Raw genomic sequence first — 22,265 nt, forward strand, 5'->3', positions numbered from 1 at the left:
ATAAGTTTTTGTCTGTTTTTATCAGTCACTGGGCTGATTTTTCTATCATGTCCTTGATGAAAGTGTGTCCCTTAGTAAACCAATCCTTTCCATCCTGTAGATTCAGTATTGTTATCCCATGGCCCTAACCCTCACTGTCTATTCTCTATTCTCTCAGACTACTAGAAATGGATGAGGTCTCTTTCCCTTAGAGAGTGAAGTTAACAAATTCTGGGATACCACAGGAGGGAGACTTTTCACCACCTTTATCAGTTTCGCTCTTCTGGTTTCCACTTTCCTCTCTACATATATCTTTATTCAGACTCATATATGGCTCCCAGGAGCTAATCTTGAAAGAGTTAAGAGAGAGACCCCCAGGACAATGCTGAAAGAGGTGTTTGGAAAATCTTTGTAATTGGCTCTCTTCTCCACTTCTTTCTCATTCTTTCTACTACCTCTGTGTTTCTTCTTGTCCTAAAATAAGGGCCTATTAAGACCAGGACATTAACTGTGGGAGAGTGTAGGACCAGAATGGTAAGACTTCCACCTGCTCTGGGATCAAGAATACTCTTGGTAGACTCCCGAGGGACTAACTCCAAAGTCATTAACTGAAACTGCCACAGCCATGGGCATGGCAGTTCTCTACCCTGGGCTAGCACCCAGGTTGTAAAATAAAGGAATTCTAAGAATAAGGATGGCAGGAGAAATCAGAAGCAGATAAGTTGGTCTCCAGTTGTCTTTCCCCAAGAATTTGTGTTGGTGCCGTTCACTTTTCCTCTTATTGTCATTGAAGATTTTTGGTTTTGCATTTTGTGGTTCTTTATTTTTATTATTCAATCTAGTTGAGGGAGAGTTACTACTAAGAAATCTCTCATTTAGCCTCCTTCCCAGGATTCCCTCAAATCAACCATTTAAGAAAAATTTACTTGAGAAAGGAAGAGAATCCTTAGAAAAAAGGACCTGGGTGGGGAGAAAGCCTGGGAATATCTCAAGGCTGTTGCAGAAGCCTCTACTAATGTATGGTGAGGAACAGGTTAGGCCTAGGTTGGGAAAGAGCTCACCTAAGGTACAGTAGTTGGGGGAAGTAGTCATCAAATGGTAGCTTCTTATTTTAATGAATTGTTTATGCTATGTACATACCAACTCAGTTGTTATTAGGTTTTGTTTGCTTGTTTTGTTTTCAATGCAAGGGAAGAAATGTTAGGGCTGTCAGTGCCCTCCGAATTTCAGTGCCCAGTGGCAGAGCCATAGTGACCCCATCCTAGCTCTGGCTCTGCTCTTGAAATGTAATTTTTTCCCTTTCTTTTCTTCTTTTAGGTTTTATCTCCTTTGACCAAGAACCTTTTCCACCGAGCTATTTCTCAGAGTGGAGTTGCCTTACTGGATAGTTTGCTCAATTCTAGTGTCACAGAAGTAGCTGAGGTAGGCCTTTTGCATTATATTTTATTCCAAACCCTTTACTGTCTTCAAAGAGTCATAGAATCTAGACCTTTGAGATTATCTAGCCCAAACCCTTCATTTTACAGAAGTGGATTCTGAATTCCAAAGAAGGAAAGTAACCTGCTGAAGGTTGCAGGGGCAATTGATGACAACATGGACTTACCCTGAGCTTCTAATATAGTGTTCTTTCCTTTATGGTGTACTGTCACAGGTCTGAGAACACATGGATTTAGGCACAGCATTCCTATCTGGATAGGCTGATAGCATAAATTGTCCTTGTTATATCTTGTTGCAGAAAATTACAACTTTTTCTGGGTGCAAAAAAGTCACTTCAGCCAGCACGGTTCACTGTATGCGACAGAAATCAGAGGAGGAGCTCCTGGATGTAGGTCTGAAGATGGTAAGTGACCTTGGATTCTAATCCATTGCCAATGCCCATGATCCCTTCAGATTCTTCAGTTTTCTCAGACAGAATGAATGGCCCTCTATGAATGTGAAATTCTCATCTGCAAAAGTACAGACAGCCATATTTTAAGAAAAAAATGTTTTCATAAAAGTCCTTCCAACTCACCTTGTTTGATTAAGACATGACCAGACAACTAGTCTTCAGGATTTCTTACTGAATGTCTTATCTAACTACCTGAGGGGCTAGATCAGAAGAACTCTTGAATTCCCTGCCCACTCAAGGAAACCACATTGTCAGATATTCCTGAGAATCTATCTTTGCAGAGGAGACAAAGGCAGGGGCCTGTGGTGTGTATATGCTTTGGTGCTCAGGAGAAACTGAGCTCTTGTTCCCATTCTGGAGGAAAGGGAAGCCGAACTCCTGAATTCTCCACCAAATAGGCCCATTTCTCAGGATTTCTCTGGCCTACTCAGTTGAAGTCATCTGCCCACAGATGTTTAGTTCTCTGTCCACACATACAGTATAAAATACAGCCTTAGAATATTTAACTAGATATGCTCCAGCCCCAAACAATTAAGTAAGACACGTTTGGGAAACTGAAGCAAAAGTGGTTTTCAGGGCTTAGAACACAACTTGGCTATATCAACAATACTCTGCTTTATGCATATGAGCTCAGTTGGTAAGGGGCTGGTGGGATTCTGGAGAATCTCAATTCTAGTGATATAGGTCAAGGTTCTAGCCAGGTTTCTTTAAGTAATGAAGGAATCATCTCCAGCTGGTTTGTGCAACAGCAATGAAGGGGCTGTTCCTAGATCAGTTCTAGGCCCATTGGCAATGTTTCCACCAAGCGCAAATATGATCCTAATTGCAGTTATATGAATGAACAATGCATTCTTATTTCCCCAGCTTCTATTCTGGAGCTGGGAATGGGTTGATGGCAGGGAAGGCCTGCTGACAGATTAGGTGTTCTCAAAAATAGTGAAAAAAAAGCATCTGTTATTCACAGGCCAGTTTTCTCCTTCAGAGGCCTAGCATGTGGGGAAAAATTGGGTAAGAGATCCTTATATGGTGACTCCTAGTTTTGCTCCAGGAGACTTTGTCATTATCTCAGTAACTATCCCAGCTTCAGTTTGCTCCTGGTATGAAAGGGATCAGAAACTGTTCACTTAATCCATAAGAACATTGAGAGAAGGAACTGAAACAGTATGTAAAGCATGATCTACTCTTTATGTGAAGTTCTCTCATCCACCCTTTTTGTTTGTTTTCACAGGGATTATTTGGCCTGGATTTCTTGGGAGATCCCTTGGAGGTAAAAAAAAATTCTTCTTTTCTTAATTATGGGTTTTAAATCTTGGCTCCTTCAAGTGCTGATTAAAGACAGGAGGAAGCCCAGCATGAATTCTTTCAGTCCCATTCCTCCACTACCATCCTGTCTTCCTCTCTTACCTTGCCTCCTCCCCAACACACATACAATTAGCCACTGCTAAACATGCCCTTTCTTGAGGCTGTGGTTGGCTTTGTCAGTTTCATAGTGGCCTCTAGGGAACCACATGAGCTGGGCTGATGAATCCTTTCAGTAGCTCTCAGAAATAAGGCCAAGGCTTCAGACAATCAGTTCTCTGTTAATCTCCACCAATTTGTGAGGTGAATACTTGCAACTGCTACAGAACCACTTTGCTTTGAACAAAGTATTAATCCAGTGCCTTTTGCAAAACCATTTGCTGTTACTGTCTCTTTTGAGACTCCAAACTTTTTTTTTCCTATTAATTTACCAATTAAACAATTCATTTAGCAAACACAAATAAAAGTCCTGAGCTAGGTGATAGAGATACAGAAAGGAACTAAGGATTTTATTGATCTGGGCCACTTCTGGGGGAGGAAATGTCCTCTGTACTATATAATGCATACACATACACAGACACACAGAGTCAACCTTTAACATTACCATGTTTAATTTTTTTGTGACTTCAAGCATCAGTGTGATTTTATTAGTGACCTCATTTTGACATTCGCAGCTATGTGCAAGTAGAGAAAAAAAAAGAGGTGTGATGCTCGTAAGTCTGTAGAGCAATAGACATTTCACTATTAGACATTTCACTGATCTTGTTCGCCCTACCATTGTAAAGAGGTACTCATGCATTCCTTGAATATTTTCATTGTTTGCCTTTAAAACTGAGTTTTGTGTTGCAATTATGCCTCCAAAGTATAACATCTTTGGACTCTAAGGTGATGTCAAATTCTTTGAAGTCTTACCTTCTTCCAACAGCAGTGACTGAAGCCCCAGCAATCTTTCCTTCGGTTTTCAGAGTGCAGCCAAGGTAGAGAGGTTTACAGTAATACAGTATATAATACCACAGACTCACACCACCATCTGACACAGTGAAAGATGAGATTCTTGTTAAAAAATATTTTAGCTCTAAAAATTTTGTTTACTGTACTTTATTGCATTTATGGTACTATGGGTATCATGTGTTATAAAAAGTGAATATTGTTTGAAATTAAGGTTTTGTTTTGTTTTTATTGAAATGTTAGCACAAAAAGTCACAGAATTCTAGGGAATTACTAATGAGAAAAATGTTTTTCATGTTACCAATTTCATTTTGTGTACTGCATTTTATGGGTTATTTAATAGTTACTATGTTAGGAAAAGTTCATTTCATCAAAATTAATGTTTTATTATAAACAATTGGATGCAGGGGGAGGGGGTAATCAGAAGCAAACACATTTTGAGGAGGGACAGGGTCAAAAGAGAGAATAGAACAAATGAGGGGTGGGATAGAATGGAGAGAAATACAGTTAGTTTTTCACAACATGACTATTATGAAAGTGTTTTGCATGATTATACGGTATAGGCTCTAATTGCTTGCCCTCTCAGGGAGGGTGGATGAGGAGGGAAGAAGGGAGAGAATTTGGAACTCAAAGTTTTAAAAATGAATGTTGGAAATTTTTTTGCATGCAACTGGAAAATAAGATACATGGGCAATGGGGTATAGAAATCTATCTTACCCTACAGGAAAATAGAAGGAGAAGGGGATCAGAAAAGGGGTGAGGTGGTAAAGGGTAGATTGGGGGAAGGAATCAGAATTCATGCCATCACAGAGGGGGGAGAAGAGGAGAGATAGGGAGTTGAACTCAAAATTTTGTGGAAGTGAATGTTGAAAACTAAAAATAAACAAATAAATTGGAAAAAAACAATTGGATGCAGAAAAGTATATTTTCAGCCAACTCTAGTAAAAAAAAATGGTATTTTTGGTGGTCCTTGGAACCTAACTCCCTATTTCCCATAGGTTCAATGTATCAACAATAGCATTTATGACTTTTGCACCATTTTTCAGAAAAGTTACCCTGTGAAAGTTGAGGATTAACTTTGTAATGTTAATATGAGGTAATATATGTGTGTGTGTGTGTAATTGCATATTAATATTATTTATGTTCAATTATATTTCATTGATTTTGTTAAATATTTCATAATTACATTTTAATTTGGTTCAGACTCCTTTTGTTTTTAACTTTTTATCTCTCAATTCCATGAGTTAGGCAGTTGGAACTGTCTCTCTCTCTCTCTGTTATAATTAAGGAAAGTAGGGTTGGGTTTGGAGAGTATAAGTCATTTGCTCACAGTCACATGACTGGGATGTGTTGGAGCCAGAACTTGAATCCTGGTATGGCTCCAAATTCAGCAATCTTTTCATCTCCACAGCAGTGCTATATGAGTTTAGAAGAAGGAGAGATCTGTATAGGCAAAGTCAGGAAAGACTTTCTGGAGGGAGGTAGGGCTTGACTTGATGTTGGAGAGATGAAAAGACAGATAGCTTTTATCTCAGAAGCACTGAGCCCTAGGATGGTCATTATCCTGCACAGCTATCCCAACCCTGAAGGACTTGTTTTTATGCCCTAATTTTTAAAAACTTTATTTTGCCATGAAAATTAAAACAATTCTATCAGATTAGCAAAGATGACAAAAAAGGAAAATGACAGCATTGGAGGGACTGGGGGAAGACGGGTACTCTGCTACATTTTTGGTGAAACTGCCATTTTGGAAATCAGTTTGGAAGCCACTAAATTGTGCCTCCTCTTTTACTCAGAGCTACTATTAGTAGTCCTGTACCCCCAAAGGAACACCTCCAGGCTGCTGTACTCCTGACACTCCCAGACTCTCCTATTCTGAAAATCTCTTCATCTTAAAAGTTCACCCCATTGCCGGACTTCACACATTGGAAGTACTCTTCACCAGTATGCACTCTCCCTCTGATTGACTGGTTCCTCACAGAACCTCCTTTTGCAGGAGGCCCAGGCCAGCCACATCTTAATTTCTCCCCAGGCTATACTTATTCTCCCAGACTTTCTCTGCAATGCCTCAGTTCTCAGAACCTTCATTTCTACTCCCTTCCTTTCCCTTAGCTTTGACTTCACCTGGTATTTGTTGACTACTTCCATTAGAATGTAAGCTCCTTGAAGACAAGGATTGTCTTTCTGTTCCTACATGTACTCTCAGAAGTTAGCATAGTACCTGGCATATATTAAATGCTTAATAAGTACTTATTGAAATTAATTTTTTAAGTTAAAAAAACCCATTTGTACAAAAATATTTATAGAAGCTCTTTTTGAAGAAGCGAAGAACTAGAAACTAAGGGGTGTCCATCAATTAGGGAATGGCTGAACAAATTATGTCATATTATTGTGCCATTTGACATTATGAAATGCTTTCAGAGAAGCCTTAGAAGACTTCTATAAACTGATGTGATGTACAGTGGACTGAACAACTCAGGAGAGCAATTTATAAAATAAAAACAACTTAAAGATTTAAGATCTCTGATCAATGAGAACAACACTACTCTATAGGACTGATGATGAAACATTCTAACCCTCTCTTATCAGAGATAATAGAACCAAGGTGCAGAATGAGGCATTTATTTTTTGCACATGTCAAATATATAGATTCATTTTGCTTGCCTGCTTGTTTTTTTATAATAATTATTTTTCCCTTTTTATTTGGGGAATAAGGGAACTAATGACAACATTTCAAGAAGAAGAAGAAAAGAAGAAGAAGAAGAAGAAGAAGAAGAAGAAGAAGAAGAAGAAGAAGAAGAAGAAGAAGAAGAAGAAGAAGAAGAAGAAGAAATGGAATAAAAGAGAGTCAAATGCAAAGAAGTTCAGAGAGAAACAGACAAGCAGGGTAGCTTTGAAAGTGACAAGTTAAACCTTTTTTTTTTAAAGCAAGTTGTGTGTAGTAGGAACTTATAGTTTCATCTATGATACTTTTAAAAATTCTACTTTGTGTATGGAAATGCTCCTTTTTGGGTGTTTGTTAAATTCATAAAAAATATATATTTTGTTATATCAATCCAATTTAACTTTTCCAAATGTGTCATTTTGTTGATACAGTTTTAATATAGCTGAAAGTAATTAGCTCACTGATGAACTGAGTATTTGTGATTACAGACATCTATTACTCATGAGAAAATAACCATTCTTACAATCCCATAAATTCAAAACCTAAGAGTCATCCTTGTTTCTTAACTCTTACTGCCCTTATGCAATAAGTGAACAAGTCTGAAGAATTCTGCCTTCCTAACAGTTCTCTCTTGGGTATCTCGCTTTGGTAATGTCATAACTACACTAGCTTTCAAATATCCTTGTGTTTCAGAAGCCAAGAGGAATGCTTCCATGATGATCTTGGATAAATGCCAGCATAGTACCCCTGTATTATAGTTCATAGTAATGTCATCTATTTTTATTCGATTCTACTAATGGAAAGCAGATGTTATTTATTTTTCAATCTTCTTCCAGAAAATTTCTTTCCTGTCTGGAGTCATTGATGGAGTATTTTTGCCAAAAAGTCCTGAAGAGCTCCTGGCTGAAAAGAAGTTCAATCATGTTCCCTATATCATAGGAATTAACAATCATGAATTTGGCTGGATTCTTCCAACTGTGAGAACACTGTGTTTTTGTTTGTTTAAGTTTTTGGTTTTGTGTTTTCTGGAATCTCATGTTTCTCTTTCTGCAGTCTGCAGGACTAGGGCTTCCTTGTAGTTTAACTGGAAAAATAATCTATAACTTGATCTAGAGATAATCTGCTGCAGGTTCTGAGCTAATTACAATAACTACCCCCACCCCCACCCTCACATCGGCATCAAACTTCATTCCTCAATAGCTGCTCTAGGTAGCGGTAAAATTGTTGGAAAGGCAAACCTGGTATTTGGCACTTTCACTCACAGAATGGAATATTAAACCAAGAAGAAACTTTAGAGACCATCTAATCTGAATCTCTTATTTTTCATGTGGTAAAATTGAGACTCAGAGTGACAAGGTAAGTTAGTGGCATAGCTAGGATTAAAACCTGGGTCTTTCCCTGTTTTTTCTTATACCCTCTCTCCCACTGCCTCCTGCCCCAATATGGACACACAATCAGCTATCCAGTGATTTTATAGTCTTTTCCATCCAGTTCCTTTTAAGGGTTGGTAAATATTAGAGTCTCTCAGAGTTAGAACCAAAAGAGAATTTATCTTTTTTGATCTCTCTGCAGAATCTGACACCACTGATCCCTCTTTCCTGTGGATATCTCTCCTCGACCCATTGTGTGTGTGTGTGTGTGTGTGTGTGTGTGTGTGTGTGTTTGGTGTGACATTGGACTGCCTGTTGAACTACTCTTTCTTATTTGTATTCAGAGATTCATTATCCATGGTCTGCCCTAGTGCATGGGTATATCCTAGCAGTGGGTCTTCTTTTTTTCTTCATCTTCTTTTCTCTCAATAGTCAATGCAATCTTACCAGTTCCCATAGATTTAACTAATAGTTCTCTACAGATGGCTCCTGAGTCCACATATCCTCCTGAGTTCCAGTCCAACATCTTCACCTGGCTGATTCACATCTGCATCTGAATGTCTCATAAGCATCTCAAATCCAACGCATCTAAAGCAGAGCTATTTTTTCCCCTAAACTCAACCATCCCCTATTATTGGTGAGAGAAGCACAAGTTCAATCATATAAATTCAAAACCTAACAGTCATCCTTGTTTCTTCACTCTTACTTCCCTTATCCAAGGGTAAGGATAACAAGCCTCAAGAATTCTGCCTCTCCAACAATTCTCCCATGAGTATCTCTCCTTACTAATACCACAACCACCCTAGTCAAAGACATCATTGCCTATTACCTAGATCAGGCCAGCACAACATTCAGTCTAAGGATTTTGGGTGGCCCACAAAAAATGTAGAGGATGTAAAAAAAAGTAAAAAAGTAACGAGTGCTTTGTCCATGCCCCACTTAACCCACCTTCCACTAGTCACTATTGTGCCCATCATGTAACTTGGCAGGTGGGTTGCCACTGCGTACTCTCTCCTGTGTGTTACATGACCCACAGCAACCAACTATTCTCAGTCTGTCTCTAGTCTGAGAGGAGCAATTTCATAATAAATAAAAATCTCAAGTATAATTAATTGATATTAATTTAAATTTCCTTTTGTTAATATGGTTTATTTGCAAAATAATTTAATCATTTATTATACCTTTATTTGGAAAGAGAGCAGCTAAAAACCTCTCTGTGGCCCAAAGAAGTTTAGCCTATTTTAATTTTGGCCCCTATCTACTGCAAAGTTATACAGGTCTGGCCTAGACACTAATTTAATAGCCTCCTGATTGGTCCCCCTATACCCAGGTTTTTCCCTTCTCTAATCTATCTTCCTCAAAGCTGCTAAATAGATATTTATAAAGTGAAAATCTAACCATGGAATTTCCCTATCTTGTAAGTTTCAATGACTTCCCAAAGCCTTTAGGATAAAATACAAACTCCTGGAGCATTTTAATTCCTTCATACTCTGATTCCAGCATATCTTTTCAAGTTAGCTATCCACTATTCTCTACACTGCACTTAAGCCAACTTGGCTGTTGATTCTGCATAATATTACATCTCTGGTCTCTGTGCCTTTGAAAAGCTTTACTTATTCCTGTCTCTCCCTAATCATCTCCACCTCTCAGGACCCCAGTTTCCTTAAAGACTCAGCTCAAATGCTACATCCTTCACTATGCCTTTCCTCATTAGTATCCTCCCCCAACCACTGTGTATTTTTGGACACATGCTTTATTTATGTACCTGTGTAAGTAAATAAAATATCAGCTACTACTGTTCTGGGTAAGGCAAATAAATCCCTAGGCCACTGTACTCTTCCCAGAGCTTGGCTCTGCTGTATGTATTCTATCTTCTGTATTTCCTGTGCTTGGTGTTTGTTGGACATCTGAAATCTTCAACAATCTCAGGCTCTCTTACAACACTTTTCTCAGCTGAAGTGTTACAGTGCTCTTTTCAGCAAGGGCCACAACCCTTAGCCTGAGACTGACAGAAGTCTCTCCCCTTTGATTCCTTCAGAGCTTTGGGTCTTAGTTTTGTGACGTCCAGGGAGGGGGTAGAGAGGTCTACTCATTTCTGACTGACCATTTTTTCTGCTTCAAAGATGGCTTCTCCCAGTGAGGAGTTCTGCCCTTACTTATGATCAGCCACCTTACAGTCCCCAGAGTCCAGTTCATGCAGATGAAAGGCTGGAAACAGAGCTTTTGAAATAGTCTGTGGTCTCAGGATAAATCCATTATCTTGATGGCTTCTTCACATGCTATTTTCACCTCCCACCCTATCCAAGTTGCAGAATGTTACCTTTACATCTGAAAGTCCTTCCCTTTACATTTAAGTTTCTCTGTCCTTATTCTATGTAATTGGTTTAAACAGGGGTATATGCATATATTTAAAATGAGGTCATTGAACAAGGAGATCTTAGAGGTTACTTCCTTTTCTGAATTTATCCTTCCAAATTTAAATGACTCATGTAAGAAGTAACTAGTTCATTCAATTAAATTTCTCAATGTTATTTACATTCTACTTGTGAACAATCTTATAAGCTAAGGGAAACTCTAATGCCAGAATTTCAGGAATCACAAATGGTGTGTGGGAGACTTCTAAAGGCATTGCTAAAAGGACTGAAGATTCAGTTTCCCCCTTACCTAGTTACCTAAGTAAACTCTGAGGAACAGTAATCTAGAAGCTTCATATTTTCTGATTATTTGGGCACCATAGAGATCTTCGTATTAATGGATATGCCTGTTGGCTGAGTAGAAGTGGGGCATTTGCTGTTCTCATACTTTTAAAAACATTTTCCTGATTTCCACTTCAGATGTTTCCTAGGACATTTAATAAGCCAGGTAAATTCACTGATTAACTCAATTTAAAGCAAAATAAAATGAGTACTCTCCATGTTTGTTTCATAAAGCCTGCTTTATTTCATATGTTAATTGTTTTTTTTTTTTATGTGAAATGATTGTTTTGTGCAGTTTTTGAAGTTCCCTCTCTCAGAAGGCATACCGGACCAAGAAACAGCAATGGCACTGTTATGGCACTCCTACCCACTTGTTGTAAGACATGTAGAACTTTATGATGTCAGGGCCGGGAGGGAACTTAGACTTTGGAATGTCAGAGCTAGAAAGGATCATAGAATCTAACACACACACACATATCACATATATACATACATATATACATATATATACATATATATATATATACATATATATACATACATATATATACATATATATATATATATATATACGCACGTGCGCGCACACACACACACACACATGCATATATACCTATACTTATGTATGTATATGTATATGTAGTGCCAGGGTTTAAATCAAAGTATTCTGATTCCTAATCCTACATGATTTTCAATTCACTATGATGGCTAACATCCTAAGGCAGAAAAAAAATCACTAAAAGAGGCAGAATTTTACTCTACTTTGTATTTCCTTCCTTTGGCTAAGAACTAGAAAACTTCAGCATAATTTTCCTCACTGTAAGGTAGTGGTCAGTAAAAGACTGCACGTAGTGAATTAATGAAGCCTTCTCTAATCCTTTTCTTCCCTTAAAATGGAAGTACTTTAATCCTTCTCTGAAGGACCCCCCTATCACATTGTTTATATCTCTCTTATATACTTAGCATATTATGTGTTTGACTATAATCTCTTTGAGGAAAGCAATTCTGTCTCATTCATTTCTATAACTTCTAACATGCATACCATAGAAACATTATATAAGTGCTTAAAATAGGATATCTCACCTAGAATTTATAAACGTCTTTACAGAAACATAATATTAGGTGAAACAGTATTTCAAAGGACATTTGGTTCAGTGGCAGTGTTATAAATGGGCATTGGCTAAATGATGTCATAACAAAGTACCATAACTTTACAATGCAGGTTCGTTATGGTATAATGATGTTGTAAAAATGTGTTAATTGATACAATCTTATGTGATGCATACTAGTTAATGAATGAATGCATGAAAAGCCAGTCATTTCTCCCTCTTTACTTCTTTGTTTATCATTTCAGAAAATCCACAAAGACCTTACTCCTGTTTTAACTAAGGAATATCTTGGAATGACAAATGATCCTATTGAAAGGAAAGACCTGTTTGCAAAATTGTTAGGAGACTTGGCATTTGGAATTCCAGCTGTGAGGTTGGCTCGATTTCATATGGGTGAGTTCCTGAGTAACAGCAAGTAGTAACAGAGTCAACCTTATTCATCTCAATAATTAGGCAACAATGAATACTCAGCACTCAAACCCTACCCTGAGACAGAATAAATAGAATACTGTCTTTTTAGTAAAAAGAATATTAAGACTTTCAGGGGCAAAGTGCCAAGATGATGTAATAGAAAAGCACTCAGCAGAGCTCTCCCAACATTCTTCTCCAAACAACTTTAAAATAATACCTCAAATTGAATTCTAGAGTGGCAGAGCCAAAAAAAAAAAAAAAAGGAAAAAAGGTCAGAGTGACACATTCTTCCAGTCCAAGACAACATAAGAGGTTGGGAAGAGAGATTTTTGACATGGGGGAAGAGGCTGGCCTGGAGACCATGTGGATGAAACACTACTAGTTGGACTAGGTATTGGAGACAGAAGCAGCAGCAGCTTCAGGATCTCCCAAGCCAGAGATGGTAAGGAGATCTGGCAAATGGTAAGAAATTACATGGTACCTCTGTGGTAGCACTACATATAGGACCAGACGTTGCTTGGCAACTTCATCGCACTTGCCCACTTCCGGGCCAAAGTTCAAGGGCTGACAGGAGCATTTTTAGCTAACAGGGATTGGGGGCCCTAAGAGTTGCTATCACTTTTGGCCCCAAGAGATCAGAGACCGAGACATGCAGTATCATTTCTAGTCCTAAGGAAGGAGGGGCCCTGAGGATCAGTATCGATTGTAATCCCAAGGGATCAGGGGCCCTTCCTGGATAAGAGAAGGGTGCAGACCAAGACAGCAACTACCACACCTCTCCCCAGATCATATCACCTTGAAAGCACCCCAAATTCCAGAACTAGCTATGAAAACAGTAGTGTGAAAAAGCCTGAAGTTGGAAAGATTGCACATCCCAACTCTCATGCCTACAATAGAGCCCAACATTAACATAAAGTTCCAAATAGAGAAATAGGGTGGAAAAAGGAGCAAACAACAAAAAAAGAACTTGATAAGGTGATACAGAAGATCAAAACACAAATCTAGAAGAGACAATGAAATCAAAATAACTACAAGCAAAGATGTACAGGGGAAAAATGTAAATTAGACATCAGCCTAACAAAAATTCTTGGAAAATTCATCTTTTTTTCAAAATCAAGTAAGAGCGGTAGAGAAAGAAAATAGGTAAAGAAATGAAAGCAAAGGGAAAAAATATTAAAAAACAATCAACAGCTTGGTAAAAGAGGCATAAAAATAATCTAAAGAAGGATCAGTGGATAGATCACTGGCCCAGAAGTCAGGAGGACCTGAGTTCAAATCCAGCCTCAGACCAAACACTTGACACTTACTAGCTCTGTGACCCTAGGCAAGTCACTTAACCCCAATTGCCTAAAAAAAGTAGAATTGGCCAAATGGAAAAAGAGGCTACAAAATATCACTGAAGGAAATAATTATTTAAAAATTACAATTGGCCAAAGAGAGCTCATGACTCCATGAGACATCAAGAAACAATTTTAAAACAAATTCAAAAGAATAGAAAAATGGAAGAAAAGGTAAAATATGTATTTGGAAAGGTACCTGACCTGGACAATATATTGAGGAGAGCTAATTTAAGAATTATTGGGCTACAATACCTGACAGTTCTACCTGTTAATTTATTTATTTGGTACTGTACCAATCAAACTACCAAGTTATTTTATAGAACTAGAAAAAAAAGTAGCAAAATTCATCTGGAAAAATGAAAGGTCGAGAATATTAAGGGAATCAATGAAAAAAATGTGAAGGAAGGCAGCCCAACAGTGCCAGATTCTGAACTATATTAAAAAATGGTAATCATCAAAATACTCTGGTATTTGATAAGAAAAGAGTAGAGGATAAATGGAAGAGATTAGATACACAATACACAGTAGTAAATGAGTATAGTAATCCAGTGTTTGATAAACCAAGAACTCAATGTTTGACAAAAAAGTTTTGAAAAAATGAGAAAGCAATTTGGCAGAAACTAAACATAGACTGACATCTCACACTTTATACCAAGATAAAAGGAAAATGAATAAGTGATTTAGACATAAAGGGTAATATCCTAAGTAAATCAGGAGATCATTGAAACGTGTACCTGTCAGATCTATGGATAATGGAAGAGTTTATGACAAAGCAAGAGACAGAGAGGATCACAATACGTAAAATGGATAATTTTGGTGACATGAAATTAAAAAGCTTTTGCATAAACAAAGCTAATTCTGGCAAAATTAGAAGAAAAAGAGGAAAGTGGGGGAAAATTGCAATAAGTTTTTTTTCTGATAAAGGTCTCATTTCTCAAATATATTGGGAACTGAGTCAAATTCATGAAAATGAGATTTATTCTCTTGTGGATAAATCATTAAAGGCTACAAACAGGCAATTGTCAGAAGAAAAAATTAAAGCTATTAATAGTCACAAGAAAAATGCTCTAAATTACTATTGATTAGAGAAATACAAATTAAAGCACCTCTAAGATACCTCACATCCCCAGAATGGCCAACATGACAGAAAAGCAAAATGACAAATTCTAGAGAGGATGTAGAAAAATTGGAACACTAATGCACTGTAGGTGGAGTTGTGAATTGGTCCAACTATTCCGGTGAACCATTTGGAACTATGCCCAAAAGATCATAAAACTATGCGTGCCCTTTGATATAGCCATACCACTACTAGGTCTATATCTCCAAGAGATCAAAGAAAAGGGAAAATGGTGCATTTGTACAAAAATAATAATAGTCACTCTTTGTGTGGTGGCAAAGAATAGAAATTGAAGGGATAGAACTCATGCAAACTGAAGTGAGCAGAACCTGGAGAACATTGCATACACTAACAGCGATGTTATAAAGATGATAGACTCTGAAAGATTTAGCTGCTATGATCAAGACAATAATTCAATGCAATTCTAAAGTAATTGAAGAAAAATGTTATCTACCTCCAGAGAAAGAACTGGTGAACTCTGAATGCAGATTGAATCATACTTTTTAAACTTTCTTTATTTTCATGATTTTATTATGTTTGTGTTTCCTTTTTCAACATGGCTAATATGAAAATATATTTTCCATTACCTCACATATGTAATCAAAATCAAAGTGTTTGCCTTCTCATGGAGTGAGGAGGGTTAGGAATGAGATAATTTGGGACTCAAAAGTTTAAAATGATTGTTAATTTTTTTTACATACAATTGGGAAATATTTAATGAAATATAAAAATAATTTCAAAAAAAAGTAATAGGTTCAGGGAATCTGATTCAAATTCTGACTCTACTATTTTTTATTAGGACACAGGACAATACATTTTTTGATGTGGGGGAGAGGAACAGCTTGTGAGCACAGGACACTGTTTGACCTAAATAGGCCACACTAGAATTTCAGATTGTGAATCCATTAGTTTGCTTTGATTCATTGAACATTTTAGATTAAAAAAGTTATAGATACATTTTATTTTTATATATTCTTGACGTCCTAATATGTTGCTTTTGTGATAAAGTGTGCTTATCCTACAATATAGGTCTGACTAGGTAACTTCCCTATTCAGTAAACTGCAGGAACTCCCAATTAACTCCAGGATCAGATATTACAATTATTTGCCCAAAGCCACAAAGCTAGTAAGTGTGACCAGCATAGAAGAATAAGAAGGAACAGTCAGATATAAAGAACTAGAAGACAGCAGTGTCACTAAAGCCTTGAGAAGACGTTTTCCAAGAAAAGAAGACAATCAATAGTGTCAAATGCTATAGAGATAGCAAGGAAGATCAAGAATGAGAAAAGGCCAGTTCTCATAGGTAGTTGAGAGAACATTCAGAACTTCGGAAAGGGCAGTTTCAGTTAAATCATGAGGTTGGAAGCCAGATTGTACAATGTTTAGAAAAGAATGAAAGGAAGGGAAATGGAGGCATTGATTGCAGTCTTCTTTCTCAAGGACTTCAGTCATGCAGGAGTAGACAGATATAGGATGATAGCTACTGAGAATGATCAGATTGCATGAGATTTTAGTTTTTAAGGATGGGAGAGACATGGACATATTGGAAGATGAGAGTGGGGATAAAAGTAGGAGGCAATTTGCTTGAGAATTTTGAAGGAGTGGAATCAAGGGTGCATGTAACGGAATTTGCCATGGCAAGAAGAGCCTCTTCTTCATCTGAGAGCAGAGTGAAGGAGAAGTGGAAGGAGATTTTCAAGTGATGTGAGACTTAAGAAGAAATGGAGAAGGGAAGAGCTCCTGACAAATATTCTCAATATTTTTCAGTGAAGCCAGAGTCAAGGTCTTCAGATGAAAGTGTGGGAGGCTTGAGGAGAGATGAGAATGTTGGGATAGTGAATCAACAGAATCCAGACAAAGAATGTTTGCCTTAATGAAATGAGGGACTGGTTAAGTTAACAAAATGTTTAATTCCATTATATTCCACGCTGGTCATACCATATGTAGAGTACATGTTCATTTCTGGATGCTACAGTTAGGAAGGACATTAATAAATTGGAGAATGTTCCAGAAATGACAATGAACATTGTGAAATAAATCAAATCTAAACTGTGTGAAAATAAGTTAAAAAAAAAACAACTGGTGATTTTATCCTGGGGAAGAGAAGGTTCAGGAAATACATGATATCTCTCTGCAAGTATTTAAAGGGCTATCTTGGTGGAGGGGGGGAGGCAAGGATTAGGCTTTTTCTGTGTATCTGCAAAGGGAAGAGTTGAGAGTAAGGGATTTATTGCAAAAAGGGAAAATTAGGTTTAATGTAAAAAAAAAGGAACTACTTAACAATGAGAGTTATAAACTAGTGGAATGAATGGGCTGTCGTGAAAAGTAGTGGTGTCCCCTCACTAAAGGTCTTCAAGCAGCTGATGGTTGCTCACGTGTTGGTTAGGCTGTTGTGGGATTCTTTTTCAGGGATAGGCTGGACTAGAAAGCTCCTGAGGTTTCTTTCGGCTATGAACTTCTGTGGATCTTTAATTCATCTCGGGGTAGAATAATGTTACCATGTGCTTAGGAATAAGGAACCATCTGATGGAGATGAGGGAAGACTGGACTAGATGGTCCTGGACAACTAAGATAATATGATCAAGGTTGCAGATCTTTTACTGAATTGAAGACAGTTTTCAACATTAGGAAAATCATGTCTATCAGTACCAGCCATCACTCTGCATATCTCTGTCAGCTCCTCTAGTTCTCTTATATACCCAGAACTTAGGGTTCCCTATTAATTAAACTAACTTAAGAACTCAGAGCAAAATTCTTTCATATTTACCAAGTGGCCCCTAGAGACTCCCTTGTAAGTACATCTGAGGAAGAAAACTTGATATACTGAATTTTCTACTCTTCTTTCTTTCAGCATCAGGTGCACCCACATATATGTACGAATTTCAACATCGGCCAAGCTTCTCAACCAACCTGAAACCAGAGACAGTGAAGGCAGACCATGGGGATGAAATTCTTTCTGTCTTTGGGGCTCCATTTTTGAAAGGTGATTGGTCTCTGCTTACTACAAAAACCTTATCAAAACATTACTTACTGGTTATTTTGAAAAATAATATTAACTTAAACAATTGCTTAACCCTTTTAATTTACCAGTCATCTCACTTGATTCTCACAGCATCTCCTATGCAGCAGAAAATCAAGTCAAGTCAATAAGAATTTGTTAAGTATTTACTATGTGCCAGGCACTGTGCTAAGCACTGAGGGATGCATGGAGAGGGAAGGATGAAAAGTAAGGTAAAAGACAAGCTCGCAAGGAGCTCACAGTTTAATAGGGGAAATAACATGCAAATAATTACATTTAAACTAGATAGGTAGATAGATGCATAGATAGATAGATAGATAGATAGATAGATAGATAGATAGATAGATAGATAGATAAAATGCACTTAGACTAAGGAGGAGCAGGAAAGGTTTCTTTCAGAAGGTAGAATTTTTGCTGAGACTTGAAGGAAGCCAGAGAAGCCAAAGCAGTTATTAGGAGGGTGAGAATTCCAATTACGGGAGAGGAACCGTAAATGAAAATGCACTGTTGAGAGAGATGGAAGGTGTTGTGCAAGCAACAGCAAGGAGGTCAGTGTCACCAGATCATAGAGAAAACAGGGTGGGTGAGTGGGGGGAGATTTAGGTATAAAAGAAACTGGAAAGCTAAGAGTTGGCTGGGCAATGAAGGTTTTAAATGCCAAACAAAGAATTTTTATATTGATCTTGGACATGATAGAGAGCAACTAGAGTTTCTTAAATGGGAATGATTAACAGCCATTCCCTCCGATAAGGAAACAGGCCCCGAGAAAAGAAATGCATTACCTAAATTTAGTGGCAGAACCAGAACTAAAATGAAGGTCTTTTGGCTCCCTACGCCCCTTCCCAGGATTCTTTCACTAGGCAATGTATCCTAAGCTTTATGTGTCATCACTGAACAAGGGTTTCTTCTTACCACAAGGAGTAAATGGCATTTGGGGCTAAATTGATGGAATCGTAGTGTATAGAATTAGTGAGATGATAATATTCTTATAATGTTCTTTGTTTTGATGGTATCTGGCATATTGTGTTCAGGTCTGGTACCATATTTTGAAAAGACATTGACAAGCTGGAGAACATCTAGGGGAAAGGAACCAGGAGAGTGAGGGACCTTTAGACTTTGTCATATGAGCAATGCTTGAAGGAAACAAGCAGGATATTTGACCTGAAGAGGAGGAGACTTTGCAGGATCTGAGAGCTTTTTCAAGTATTTGAAGGATTAACCTTTTTCTGCTTGGGTAGACCTAGGAGCTGTGCATGAAAGTTATAGAGAGTGATGAACTTCAGCTTGATGTGAAGAAAATTTCTTAATAATTAGAAATGTCCCAGAGTGTCCTTCTGTTTCATGAGATCAAAGGCTGAGGGCAGCTTGGTGGTGCAGTAGATGAGCACTGGCCCTGGAGTCAGGAAGACTTGAATTTAAATCTGACCCAGATACTTACTAACTGTGTGACCCTGGGTAAGTCACTTAACTCCAAGAAAACCCCAAATGGCTTCTTGATGAGTTGGACATAACTGAAATGATAACAACAACAGCAACCACAACAAAGCAAAGGCTGAATGGCCACTTGTTAAGAATGTTGTAGGAGGGATTCCTGTTGAGGATTGGATGGACTAGGTATCCTTCATCCAAAGTCCATCTAAATTTCAATTCTGATTATGAGAGAATTCTCAGTGAAAGAATATCATGAACAATCAATCAATAAGCGTTTATTAAATATCTGTTATGATCTGGGCACTGTAGTAGGCACTTGAGGTCAAAGACAAAAATAAGCTTATATCCTGTCACTGGAGCATGCACATACTTCTGCTTCTGGGGCGTAGCTTTCACTGATAGTCTGCCCTGCTTTAGAGGCTCCTCATAGTAACATGACCATAGCAAAAGTATACTTTAGAGAAGTCTCTGTACCACAGAATCAAAATGCTAATCAGTGTGTTCAAGGTTAATTTATATGATGGCCATGTAACAGCAAACCTTGGATCTAGGGTCTTTAGTCTAACCCAGGGTTGGGGAACCTGTGGCCTCCAGGCCACATGTGGCCTTCTAGATCCTTAAGTGTGGCCTTTTGATTGAATCCAAATTTTACAGAACAAAAGAGTTTGTTAAGGCTCTAGAAGGCCATATGGGGCCTGAAGGCTGCAGGTTCCCCACCCTTGGTCCATGAGCTGGATGCCCATTTTCCTTTTAAGCACAGCCAGTTCTGGCCACCTTTATTGGGCTTCCTGAGGATTTCTACATATTTTCCTCTATGAGATAAAATCTGAATGCAGACCACCTTGACATTTTAATTGTCACCCTCAGCAAAGGCTTTGAAGTTGAATGTTTAATACAATGGATCACTTAGTCTTCAGCCTCACTATCTGTAAGATAAAGGTATGAATCTAAACCAAGAGTGGGGAACCTGCAGCCTCAAGGACATATGTGGCCCTCTACTTTCTCGAGTGTGGCCCTTCCTTCTCTCTAAATATGCACGCCCATGTACTGGTACTTATTAGGTAATATTAGGTATTATTTGATTATTTCTTAAAATTACTTCTAGAGAACAGGAAGGTAAAATTCTGGTAGGATTAGTAAAATAAGTTAAAGAAATAGAGAGGTATTGGGTCACAGCAATACCTGGGGAGGACAGACCAGGATATATGCAACACTGTAAAGTGCAGGAGTCATGGGAGAGCTCATGAGTGGGAATGGGTGTGAAAGAAGCATGAGATGGGCACTGAGTATATACCTCTCAATTTTATCCCTAAAAATATTCTAGTCACATTCTAATATCTTTAATTCTCATTTTCAGTGGGCTCACCAGAGGAAGAGAAGAAACTTAGCAGGACTGTGATGAAATACTGGGCCAACTTTGCTAAGAATGGGTAAGATTAGTAACACAGGGGAGCTACTAGGGATTTTGCTTCAGTATGTTTTGTAGTTATCTCTCTCTCTCTCCTTTTTTTTTAACCACCACCACTGATTCAATGAGTATTTTTATTTTTAAAATACTGATTTTTTTTTTCAGAAACCCTAACGGGGAAGGACTGCCAAAGTGGCCTAGCTATAATCAGAATGAAGGTTACCTCCAAATTAACATCACCCCTAAAGCAGCCAAAAGTCTGCTAGAGAAAGAAGTCAAATTTTGGACTCAGGTCATGTCAAAGGAGCCAGCTGGGGTGAAGAGAGAACATGTTGAGCTTTAATCTGACCAGGTCTGCCATCACATAGGAAAGAAGCCTCAGTAGACCTCAATGGCAAGAGTTTTTTTGTTTTACTTGGCATGGATGCCTGGTCCTTTGGTTGTCAGAGAGCTTCTCAGCATGGAAGGAGGGGGAAAAAAAGAAACAGAAACAGATATAGCCATATATCAGCCTAATAAAGGGAAGGAAACACAACGTAAGCACTGGAGGCATGAGGAGCCAAAGATTACTTTCTCTTCTGAATGTTTTTGGTGGGTGAAGCTGGCTTTGGATTATACTAATATACTAAATAAAGTCCACTTTACTTGGAATTCTTGGTACCTATGTCAGTGTCTTGGTCTCAGGTATTGAGATGAATAAGCCCTTCCCTGAAATAAAGCTATTATCCTTCATGCCCAGTCACAGCCTTTGCTATATACTTTAGAGGTTTGGGTTTACAATTTTATGTGTGTGTGTGTGTGTGTATACACACATATATATATACATATATGTATGTATGTATACACATATATGTATGTATATATACACATATATACACATATACACATACACACACACACATATATATATATATATATTTATTTTAAGATATTAATGAATGAAATAATTAAAAGGCATTTATTCATTGCTTCCTACAAGGCAAGAACTAGGGATGCCAATACAGAAGTAAAGCCATACCCAATAACAGATGCAAACATATTTAATCATAGCCATAGTCCCTGCCGTAAAGGAGTTTACATGCAGACACAAGGAGAGCACAAATAAAGTGGAATTATGTCCAGGGAGGGGTATTTTAGTTCGGAAAGTAACAAGGGTGTTGAGTAGAGGCATAGGGGAATAGAATGGCACATCCTTTCCAAAACGATGGTAGTATTGAATCAACTATGGCTAAAGAATTAGACAGGGGAAGGAAAGATATTGTAGAAGCTATACAAGCAGCAGCAAGGTATATGTTGAACAGATGGCTGGAGAGTAAAATGAACCATAACTAGAGCTGACCTGATATAGTGGGCCCTATGAGATATTCGCCAATCAGAATAGGAGATTTGGAAATGAAAAGGTTAAATCCTTGGGGGTACAATATCTGGTTTGATTGACATTGGCACATCTAGATTGCTTCATTGTCCAAGGTGATTTGTCTTAGTTACAAGAATGTTCTTTCTCAAGATCTAATTCAACTGGCTAGAGATTGTGCAGAACTTCTTATCTTCTCCTTCTCTATGATGACCAAAGACATCATCCTAT

General features: G+C 37.9%; 1 protein-coding gene across 1 annotated transcript in view; it reads left to right on the top strand.

Moving 5' to 3' along the window:
- Positions 1-21,331, top strand: part of LOC110207506 (liver carboxylesterase 1-like) — a 54,384-nt gene extending 33,053 nt beyond the window's left edge. The window contains exons 6-14 of the mRNA XM_020985200.2: positions 1,297-1,401; positions 1,715-1,819; positions 3,096-3,134; positions 7,616-7,756; positions 11,141-11,221; positions 12,200-12,347; positions 17,674-17,805; positions 20,630-20,702; positions 20,846-21,331. Coding sequence (XP_020840859.1) covers positions 1,297-1,401; positions 1,715-1,819; positions 3,096-3,134; positions 7,616-7,756; positions 11,141-11,221; positions 12,200-12,347; positions 17,674-17,805; positions 20,630-20,702; positions 20,846-21,023 — 1,002 coding nt within the window. The 3' untranslated portion in view covers positions 21,024-21,331. The remainder of the gene's footprint in view (positions 1-1,296; positions 1,402-1,714; positions 1,820-3,095; positions 3,135-7,615; positions 7,757-11,140; positions 11,222-12,199; positions 12,348-17,673; positions 17,806-20,629; positions 20,703-20,845) is intronic.
- Positions 21,332-22,265: the final 934 nt, after the last annotated feature.

This window comes from Phascolarctos cinereus, unplaced genomic scaffold, assembly GCF_003287225.1.
Source record: "Phascolarctos cinereus isolate Bilbo 61053 unplaced genomic scaffold, phaCin_HiC Scaffold_2;HRSCAF=192, whole genome shotgun sequence".
NCBI classification, from domain to species: domain Eukaryota; kingdom Metazoa; phylum Chordata; class Mammalia; order Diprotodontia; family Phascolarctidae; genus Phascolarctos; species Phascolarctos cinereus.